At 38.2% G+C, this 11,773-nt stretch overlaps 1 protein-coding gene across 1 annotated transcript; it reads left to right on the forward strand.

Annotated features, from left to right (window-relative positions):
- Positions 1-1,799: 1,799 nt before the first annotated feature.
- LOC101731928 (SLAM family member 5) lies at positions 1,800-10,165 on the forward strand. The gene is made up of 3 exons (XM_031891817.1): positions 1,800-2,728; positions 2,992-3,318; positions 9,804-10,165. Exons 1-3 carry the CDS (start codon positions 2,662-2,664, stop codon positions 10,163-10,165), a joined length of 756 nt encoding a protein of 251 aa, XP_031747677.1. The 5' UTR covers positions 1,800-2,661.
- The last annotated feature ends 1,608 nt before the right edge of the window (positions 10,166-11,773 follow it).

Genomic DNA, 11,773 nt, shown 5'->3' on the forward strand with positions numbered 1-11,773 from the left:
TCTGAAAGACCTTAACCCATGGGGTACTGGATATTGCATTCTGGTTATAACTACTGTGTATATAGTACAAATAAATGTTTTGTACAATAAACTTATTTCTTAAAATCCATTTGGAACATGATTGAATGCATTATTACGGGGCAGGGATAGTGGTAGAACTTATTCCTTGAAGCAAATCAACTAACCAATCACCATTTTGGCCCCTGTGACAGGTTCCCACAAAGCAAGTATCAGGACAGCAAAAAAATGGCTTTTATGTCAGCCGGCAGCAGTATATCAAAAACAAAGGCAGCTTTCTTCTGCAGCTCTGCACCTAAACAGTGTCAGTGTGTGATTCTTTGTGTGCAAGTCTGCTGCACCTATTGACACATCACTGTCACATTCTGTGAACATGGCTATAGTTTCAGGGTTCCCCACCATACAGTAAATAGGGGTAATATGTGTGATTTTGTGTTATTGACTTATAAGTAGTAATTGTCAAGATGAATTATAACACAGTGTGACATCAGTAGTGAAGCAGCCAATCATAAAAGATGTAACTACACCATACATTAATAACTACAGCAGGGTATGCTCCTTTCATTGCCTGTACATATAATAAATATCATCCTAGCACTTCTAAGCCTCTCTATTTAACGACTTTTGTCACTGATAACATAATGACCTACCTCATGTTGCTCACCCTCCCAGACTGGTAGCCTTGCTCAACTTGTATTGGTGCTTCCTTATATACAGTTCTGAGCAACCCACTCATGCCTTACTCAGGGGATAACAAACTGCTTTTAACCTTATGTGTTTTTGATTACCCTTGCCAAAACATCCCAGAAATAATAAAAAAGTTTTTGTTTGAAACCATAAAAAGGCTCACAATAATGAAGCAGGTCATGGAGGCACGTGCCCCAGAGCTACAGCTCGAGGAGGGAATTTTTACCAACAAAGTTTGACAGGCACTCACACACATTGTAAAATAAGTAAATCTTATTTCAAATAAATTTAGGACACAGAATAGCCTTGTGCATTTCATGCACCAAAGACTTAATGATAGGCCATTGATTAAGTATTTGGTGCACAAAATGCATAAGGCTGTTCTGTCTTCTATATTTATCTGAAATTTTTAACAGGCCTTCTTGACCCATAAACCATAACATGGTATATTTATCAGGCAAGAGGTCAGGGATATGATTTTCTGGTTAATTTAATCAGTGATTAGCACAAGGTGTTGGTACCATGTTAAGTCACTCTCAGTGTCCCACAGAGAGTCCATGTGTAGCTAAGCCACAAGCTGGAATACTGTAGTCCTACAGTTGTTACTGTTCCATAAAAGTTCAATTTGCATTGCTGGGAGGAATGTTGGTCTCCGGGCCTCCCCCAGGCTGTACCTAGTGAATGATTATTCCTTTTCCTTAGGGTGGTTTCCAATTCCAATACTGTGTATAAGGAGCCATTGCCCTAGTGGAATCCCAGTGCTCTCTCTGCTAACCCCCCTTTCCTAGTACTTGCTCCCTAACTTATCAGGCCCTGCAGTCTGAAACAGGATTTTGTACTAATCTATATTCTGGGCTCTATAGGGGAAACCATAGACAAGGTATGGAAACACAGCGGGGGATATTGAAAGGTGTTAGATTCAGCAGATAGTATGGCACCAGTGCTGTTTACTTCTCTGTTACAATGCCTGATTGTAAGATCTGTGAGTGCCTGCTGAGACTTTGTTGGTAGAACATCCCAGACCCTGTACACTCAAAAAGGAGTCCCATATAAAGCAGGTTTGTGTTTCTTGACCAATGCAGTGCAGGATCAGACACAATGGGGCCAGTGGTTCTCAAGCAGCTGCCATTTTATTGCAATATAAAAGACAAATACAGGTTCTACAAATGAACGAGAACAGATTTCAAGCGCCACCAGTAGGATAGTCCTTATTATGGTCTGACATTGTGGTTATTTAATTACAGCAATATTATAAAAGCCTATCTTGTCAAAGCTGCTCCCGTCTCAGGTACATTTCTGGATTAAAGGATTTTCATTTACATCACATATTGCAGCATAATGCCTATACAGATACTTATGTAGGACAAAAATAACAAAATATAGGGTAAAATTAAATATGTTTTTCTAAAGCCTGTACTAACTTTTTTTACTTTTGGCATAAACTGCAATGTAAAGGCTCAGGGATACACCAGAGTTTGTATCAAAATCATTCACAATTATATGGCCCAATTGTACTAAATAATTGACAGGTAAAATCACATAAAAGGAATGCTAGTGAGAATAAACCTAAACCACAGGGATGAGCAGGGAGGGGGGACACAGGATGCGCCACAGGACAGGATGGGGATGTGGGCACCCACAGTTTCTAACACCCAGTGCTGAATGTGAAGCAGCCCATTTAAGAGTAAGGCTGAAATGTATCTCTCTATTGGTCATTGTAACTTCCAATAAATAAAAAATAGCCAGAAGATAAATGACAACAACATTAACAACCTAAAAGCTGGACATGTTATTGGGGTGCGCACTGACGCCTAGTTTTGTTTTTTTGTCAGTTTCATTTTTCTCATTCACACTATTCATAGCCATTTCCTGTGGCCCCTCATTGTCTCCCCCCCACCCAGTCAGTGGAAGAGACCGGTCAGTGTCAAATGACTGTACCCAGAGAGGCAGAGGAAGATGTCGGTCAGTGTCAGTGAGAAGCTGCTGCTCTGCCTTCTCTCTCCTGCCCTCCTCACTGTTACAGGTCAGTATAATGGGTATAATGGATAGTAACTCATTTATTAAAATGCTTAACTTTGTCTCACTATGTTCCTTAAAATAAACCCTTTGGTCAGTCTATAATGTATTACTGAATATGACCTTTACTACCTTTAGTTTTTCTTTCAGTTTATCCAGTCCTGATAACAGAAACTAATTTATATTCCCAGGAATCCATTTAAACCTATTTGTACAAAGTGTGCAGTTGAACACAAATTGTGTTTGGTTTTTGTATTTTTTTTACTACAGCGCAAGTTGGCCCAATCCGGGTGTATGGGCTAATAACCCAGTCTGTCAGTCTGGCACCCACTGAGCACTTGGCACAGCCAGTAGAAGAGGTATTATGGCATTATATAAGCAATGGAACAAGATACAGACTGGCAGATTACAGGAACCAGCGGCTGAGTATCCGGCACAGTCAGTTCTCCCAGCGACTGGATGCTGATAACAGCGGCACAAGGTTATGGATCAGGGAACTGAGGAGTGAGGATACCGGGAGTTATACAGAATCCATTACACTGCAAGGCACAGCACAAACAGTAGATCATTTAATCTCATTTACTCTCACTGTGTATGGTAAGTGTTCATATAATGGCACCTGTATTATATTTTCAGTATGCAGAGATATAGGCAAAGTTATTTACACACCTTGCCCTTTCCCTGTGCAGTCTGCAAAGTTTGGTGCCCAAAGCACAGACTGCTTGCCCAAATTTTCTGCACAAAATGGAAACTACATAATTCACATAAATTCTCCCATATTCTCCAGGAGTTCTGACTAATATCCACTGAGGTTTTTGTGCCACATGATCTGTACTTGATGGACAGATGTATTTTTTTAACTTAAATCACTGTGTAATCTACAAGTTAAAAAAAAGAATATATATATATATATATATATATATATAATCTACTATATTACCTTTCATTCTCTCTTGTACAGATAGAAATAATTTGGAAATGTATCTTTCTATACACAGAGCCAATTCCCACCCCAGATATAAAGATGGAGATGGAGCAGATTAGCCCTGACTGGTGCAATTTCACCCTTCATTGTTCTGCCCCAACAAACCCATCAGCGCTGTCCTACAGTTGGATGTACAGACACAAAGGCCGGTACCAGCCCTATCCCAATGGTACCACAATCCGTGTGTCACTGCAGCCTGAATCCTGGGATGGGGAGTATCTGTGCTTGGTACAGAACCCGGCTGATCAGAACAATGTCTCTATTGCCCCTCGGGAATTCTGCCCTCATACCAGCCTCACAAAAGTCATAAATGGTGGGTACAATTTAAGACAAACTACAGTGATGTTGGCTTCAAATTTACAGACACGTGATTAACAGAGCTTTATTGGCATCGGTAACCATCTATGTCGCTACAGGATAGTTGGAAATGTCACATTACCTATTCATAGTAAGATTAGTTAATTACTGGGATCTGTCTGTTTGTGTTTTAGGTAAAACCTGCTGGATAAAAGTATTCATCACTTTGCCGATTCTCACTGCTCTCTCCTTCTCAGTAGGAGTTACCATCATTGTAACAAGAAATAAAAAAAATCTAAGATAAAAGAGATGTGTTTTTAATCCTTCCAAGTTAAGGGATACGCAATGAAAACCTGTTACCTTTCCTAATATCTTGGGAACAAAGATAATGAAAATGATGATGATAATGGCACAGGGCTTAGCATTGGTGCTGGGAATTCCTTGTGGCCCTGGATTAGATTCCAATTGGGCCCTACTTGCACAGGGTTTTTATATATTTTCCTCAGACTTTTGGGAATTCCTCCTATACTGTAATTATGATTTAAACTGATGCTATTTTATGTGCTTGGAAATAAGCATTACTGTACAAATATTCTCTGTATCCTAGAGTGCTATACAAATAAAGGGTCATAAATAGATGGAGTTATAATGTCTCACAATAGGAATCTAAACATGTACAGGAATAGGATCTGTTATCCAGAATGCTTGGGACTTCAGATACATTTTCCAGATACAGTAAGGGGTCTATCATTAATTTAGTTCACCATTCATTAAATCTGCTGAAAACCATTTGAACATTAAAGAAACCCAACAGAATTGTTTTGCTATCAATATGGGTTTATGCAGCTTAGTTAGCATCAAGTATAAACTAATATTTCATTATTACAGATAAAAAGGGAATAATTACAAATCAAAATTATTTGCTGAAAATGGGAGATGACCTTCCCATAATTCAGAACTTTCTGGATAATGGATTTCTGGATTAGTGATCCTATACCTGTAATAATTATGATCAGATGAGAGGCATCTGGTCCATTTAGTCTACACCAGTGGTTCTCAACCTTCCTAATGCTGTGACCTTTTAATACAGTTCCTCATGTTGTGGTGACCCCCAACCATAAAATTATTCCTAAGACCATTGGAAATATGTGTTTTCCGATGTCTTAGGTGGCTCCTGTGAAAGGATGGTTTGACCCCCAAAGGGGTCCCGACCCACAGGTTGAGAACCGCTGGTCTACACAGTAAATGCTTCATTCACCTGATTTTCAAGAAATATTTACAATAGAAAAGTGGGCCCTCTGCACATTATAATACTGGATTCTTAAAATTGTATTATATCTGCCCCCATGTGTGTGTATGCAGTCCTATACAAATGAGTCTCTATGACGTAGGCAGGAAAGCTATTTACTGTACTTATTGCTTCTCTCCGTAAACAACTTTCCTTTTGCTTCTTTTTGGTTTACAACTGGTTAAATATAGTCACATAGGTCTAACCTCTATGACATGTTGCCTTCCTGAGCTCAGTCAATGGGATACTGTGAGCAAAGCACCACATTTTATCTTTAACCTAACAAAAAAAAATAAATAAGGGAAATCTATTGTGATTTTGAAAAGAAAAGTGTTTACTTTGCAGCAAAAACCGTAATAAATAATATTAATGATTCTACCTTCAGCCTCATGAAAAGTATGTTTTTATTTAAGATAGGGAAAGATTGGCATCTTTTTTAACCACAACAATAATTTCTGCAACTGAAGTTCTGGTCGTTTCTCTTGGCAATGTGAGTAAAGGGATCTGCTACTTTCAATGTAGGTCCCTGAAATCTCCAGCCCTGAAGTTTACAGCTTCCTGGTTGTTGGTTCCTCTGGTGAGAAGTGAAATGGGAGCCCCTCCTCCCAAGAGATCATGTGGATGGTTGAGTCCTTACCATGGGGAGATTATAAGGGAAATATTTGTGCCTAGAGGTGGAAACATTAGCCACATATATGAATAGTACAGCAGAACAGAACTCCCAGATGAACTAAAAAGACAGAAAGACCAATCTGTGTCTGGACTCAAATTATCAGGCTTAAACTTAACTTGCAAGAATTAATACTTTTTACTTATTACATATCCAATTACAGGGGAGGAGAAAAATAACATAACACAATTATTGGCCAATAAGCATGCACTATGAATGACATCGGATGATACCATTGACCATCATGATTCTTTGGGTGCAAGGCTACTACGCCTATAGACACAACACACTAAGGGAACCCTAGAATCACTGCCATGTTCAGTAGCCAAATGGCAGTAGCTCCAGGGTTCGCCAGCATAAATAGGGGTAATTTTTGTGGTTGTGTGTTATTGACTTACAAGTAGTAATTGTCAGGATGAAGCCAAAAGAAAAAAAAGCCTCACCGGTAATGAAGCAGGGTGTGGGTGCACGTGCCCCGGACCTATAGTCTGAGGAGGGAATTTTTACCAACAAAGTATGACAGGCACTCACAGGCATTGTAAAATAAAAGTAATATGTATTTAAAAAAAAACCTAGAACACAGAACAGCCTTTTGCATTTCATGCACCAAGCACTTGATAGACTTTTGATTAAGTGTTTGGTGCAAAAAATGTATAAGGATATTTTGTGTTCTATATTTGTCTAACATAAAGTTTATTTCTCTGTTACAATGCCTGATTGTGGGAGCTGTGAGTCCCTGCTGAGACTTTGTTGGTAGAACATCCCAGACCCTGTGCACTCAAAAATGGGTCCCAGATAAAGCAGGTTTGTGTTCCTTGACCAATGCAGTGCAGGATCAGACAGAATGGGGGCCAGTTGTTCTCAAAAAGCTGCCATTTTATTGCAATATAAAAGTCAAATACAGGTTCTACATATGACCAAGAACAGATTCAAAGTGCCATCTATAGGATAGTCCTTATTATGGTCTGACATTGCGGTTATTTAATTACAGCAATATTATAAAAGCCTATCTTGTCAGAGCTGCTCCCGTCTCAGGTACATTTCTGGATTAAAGGATTCTCATTTACATCACATATTGCAGCATAATGCCTATACAGATACTTATGTAGGACAAAAATAACAAAATATGGGGTAAAATTAAATATGTTTTTCTAACGCCTGTACTAACTTTTTCTACTTTTGGCATAAACTGCAATGTAAAGGCTCAGGTATACACCAGAGTTTGTATCAAAATCATTCACAATTATATGGCCCAATTGTACTAAATAATTAACAGGTAAAATCACATAATAGCATGCTAGTAAGAATAAACCTAAACCCCAGGGATGAGCAGGGAGGGGGGACAGGATGCGCCACAGGACAGGATGGGGATGTGGGCACCCACAGTTTCTAACACCCAGTGCTGAATGTAAAACAACCCTTTTAAGAGTAAGGCTGAAATGTATCTCTCTATTGGTCATTGTAACTTTTAATAAATAAGAAATAACCAAAAGATAAATGACAAGAACATTAACAACATATAAGCTGGAGATGCTATTGGGGTGTGAGAAGCTCCTGCTCTGCCTTCTCTCTCCTGCCCTCCTCACTGTTACAGGTCAGTATAATGGGTATAATGGATAGTAACTCAGAGATAGTCATTAATATGTGTCCCTTTGTCTCACTATGTACCTTACAATAAACCCTTTGGTCAGTCTATAATGTATTACTGAATATGCCCTTTTCTGACCTATAAACGTCTGCAACACATTAAGTTATTAGTTTTAGTTTTTTGTCTTTTTTTAGTTAATCTAGACCTGATAACAGAAACTAATTTATATTATCAGGAATACATTTAAACTTATTTGTACACAGTGTGCAGTTGAAAACAAATTGTGTTTGATTTTTGAATTTGTACTACAGCGCAAGTTGGCCCAATCCAGGTGTATGGGCTAATAACCCAGTCTGTCAGTCTGGCACCCACTGAGCCCTTGGCACAGCCTGTAGAAGATGTATCATGGTATTATACACCTAACAGAACCAAAATCAGATTAGCAGAATTCAGGAACCAGCGGCTGAATATCCGGCACAATCAGTTCTCCCAGCGACTGGATGCTGATAACAGCGGCACAAGGTTATGGATCAGGGAACTGAGGAGTGAGGATACCGGGAGTTACACAGAAGCCATTGTACTGCAAGGCACAGGACATACAGTAGAAATGTCATTTACTCTCACTGTGTATGGTAAGTGTTCATATAATGGCACCTGTATTTATTTTCAGTATGCAGAGATATAGGCAAAGTTATTCACTCAACTTGCTCCCTACCTAGACAGTATACAAATAGCGATGAGCAAAATTTTCCGCAGGCACGGATTTGTGGTGAATTTCCGCAGTTTGCCATTGGCGTTTTTTTTTGTGAAATGGGCACAAATTTATTATTATATACAATATAAATAAGAAAAGAATAGTGTAAATAAATATATATATTTTTATTTTACATACACACTCATGTATACTGGTTTGTCACAATCATAGTGGGATAACCATTCCCAGAAATAAATATAACTTTTCTTGCCCTGTAATGCAACAAAGTTTTTATATTTAGAACATTTTCCCTACAGTTTGTTCTTTTCTGGGTAGTGACTCTTTTATGAATATCTTTCTGTAGACTGGGCTTGCAAGATTTAATTCAATATTTATGTTGAGGAAGGTATAAATCAGGAATAAACTGGCTAATTTTACTTTATTGATATATAGATTCAATATACAATCTGCAATTAGATTTGCCTTCCTGCCATTTTACTTGTTTGCTTGTTTACTTTTAACTCCTGTTAAAGTACAGTTCTTAGATCCTGTTTTCACTGATGATATAAATTAGTCTGTCTGCCATATATATGTGCATAGGCGGAGGGTGACTCTTTTGTTTGAAGAGGCTGAAGATGGGCCATATATAGACTGACCTAAAGCTAATGTGAGTGGATTTGCTGCTGGTGAAAAAAAAATAACTTCCCAAATACCTCTTGTGGTACCCACTGATTTCCAGGGATACTGTTCAAAAGTGCGGGTGGGAGGGCTTGTTGCACCCTAAAATGCTTAGGATGTAAAAACTTTTCATACAGGCACTTCTGTGAGGGGTTCTCCATCCATTTGTGTTTCGGATCAGTTAGCTTAAATGGATTTTAGTTTTATAGAGAGAAAGGCAGCGGGTACTGACATCCCAGGCACATTATATACAGTGAGACGCAGTCCGTATTTACAAAACCAGCACAGTATATACAGTGAGACGCAGTCTGTATTTACAAAACTACCACATTATATACAGTGAGACTCAGTCTTTATATACAAAACCAGCACATTATATACAGTGAGACTCAGTCTTTATATACAAAACCAGCACATTATATACAGTGAGGCGCAGTCTGTATTTACAAAACCAGCACATTATATACAGTGAGACGCAGTCTGTATTTACAAAACCAGCACATTATATACAGTGAGAGGCAGTGGGTACTGATGGCAGATATTCAGGCTCTGGCACTATAACATTGGCACTGATACACAACATTGGTTTGTTTCCCAGCTATGCAGTCTCATGAGGGCTATACTGTAACTGTCTAGAAATTAACAAAACACTGACAAAAGTAAGAGAAAAAGTAAGTGCATTTATTCAAGTAAATTACTTTATTCAAGATCCCAAATCCTTGTGCAGTCCAATGATTTGAAATATGGTTACTAAAGCTACATAATATAATCTAATGTATTTTTTTCAGTCTTTCTTGTACACTGGATTTATTTAGAAATTTCCCTTCAATCCCTCTCTTGTACAGATATGATTTATTTATAAATGTATGTTTCTATACACAGAGCCAGTTCCCACCCCAGATATAAAGATGGAGATGGAGCAGATTAGCTCTGACTGGTGCAATTTCACCCTTCATTGTTCTGCCCCAACAAACCCATCAGCGCTGTCCTACAGTTGGATGTACAGACACAAAGGCCGGTACCAGCCCTATCCCAATGGTACCACAATCCGTGTGTCACTGCAGCCTGAATCCTGGGGTGGGGAGTATCTGTGCTTGGTACGGAACCCGGTTGGTCAGAAAAATGTCTCTGTTACCGCTCAGGAAATCTGCCATGGTACCTTGACTACAAAAGTGATAAATGGTGGGTACAATTTAAAACAAACTACAGTGATGTTGGCTTCAAATTTACAGACACTTGATTAACAGAGCTTTATTGGCATCAGTAACCATCTATGTCGCTACAGGATAGTTGGAAATGTCACATTACTTATTCATAGTAAGATTAGTTAATCACTGGGATCTCTCTGTTTGTGTTTTAGGTACAACCTGCTGGATAAAAGTATTCATCACTTTGCCGATTCTCACTGCTCTCTCCTTCTCAGTAGGAGTTCTCATCATCGTGACAAGGAATAAAAAAAATCTAAGATAAAAGAGATGTGTTTTTAATCCTTCCAAGTTAAGGGAAAAGCAATGGAAACCTGTTACCTCTCCTAATATCTTGGGAGCAAAGATAAAGAAAATGATAATGGCACAGGGCTTAGCATTGGTGCTGGGAATTCCTTGTGGCCCTGGATTAGATTCCAAATGGGCCCTACTTGCACAGGGTTTTTATATGTTTCCCTCAGACTTTTGGGAATTCCTCCTATACTGTAATTATTTATTTTCTTTTTTATGTAATTATTTTATGTTCTTGGGAATAAGCTTTACTGTACAAATATTCTCTGTATCTTAGAGTGCTATACGAGGGTCATAAAAAGATGGAGGTATATTGTCTCACAATAGGAATCTAAACATGTACAGGAATAGGATCTGTTATCCAGAATGCTTGGGACTTCAGATACATTTTCCAAATACAGTAAGGGGTCTATCATTAATTTAGTTCACCATTCCTTAAGTCTGCTTAAAACCATTTGAACATTAAAGAAACCCAACAGAATTGTTTTGCTATCAATATGGGTTTATGCAGCTTAGTTACCATCAAGTATAAACTAATATTTATTTTTTACAGAGAAAAAGGGAATGATTACAAATCAAAATTATTTGCTGAAAATGGGAGATGACCTTCCCATAATTCAGAACTTTCTGGATAATGGGTTCCTGGATTAGTGATCCTATACCTCTAATAATTCTGTCCAATAATACTCTTTATATAAAACTTTACAAAGTATCTAGCAAGATCAGATGAGAGGCAAATGGCCCATTTAGTCTGCACAGTAAATGCTTCATTCATGAAGTCACCTGATTTTCAAGAAATATTCACAATAGAAAACTGGGCCCTCTGCACATTAAAGCCTTAATTCTGGATTCTTAAAATTGTATTATATCTGCCCCATGTGTGTGTATGCAGTCCTATACAAATGAGTCTCTATGACATAGGCAGGAAAGCTTTTTACTGTACTTATTGCTTCTCTCCGTAAACAACTTTCCTTTTGCTTCTTTTTGGTTTACAACTGGTTAAATATAGTCACATAGGTCTAAACTCTATGACATGTTGCCTTCCTGAGCTCAGTCAATGGGATACTGTGAGCAAAGCACCGCATTTTATCTGTTAAAAAAATTAATAAATAAGGGAAATTGATTGTGATTTTGAAAACAAAAGTGTTTACTTTGCAGCAAAAACCCTAATTAATAATATTAATGATTCAACCTTCAGTCTCATGAAAATCATGAGACATCTTTTTTACCACAACAATAATTTCTGCAACGGAAGTTCTTGTCTTTTCTCTTGGCAATGTGAGTAAAGGGATCTGCTACTTTCAATGTAGGTCCCAGAAATCTCCAACCCTGAAATTTACAGTTTCTTGGTTTTTG

The sequence above is a fragment of the Xenopus tropicalis genome, chromosome 8 (genome assembly GCF_000004195.4).
Source record: "Xenopus tropicalis strain Nigerian chromosome 8, UCB_Xtro_10.0, whole genome shotgun sequence".
Classification (NCBI taxonomy): Eukaryota; Metazoa; Chordata; class Amphibia; order Anura; family Pipidae; genus Xenopus; species Xenopus tropicalis.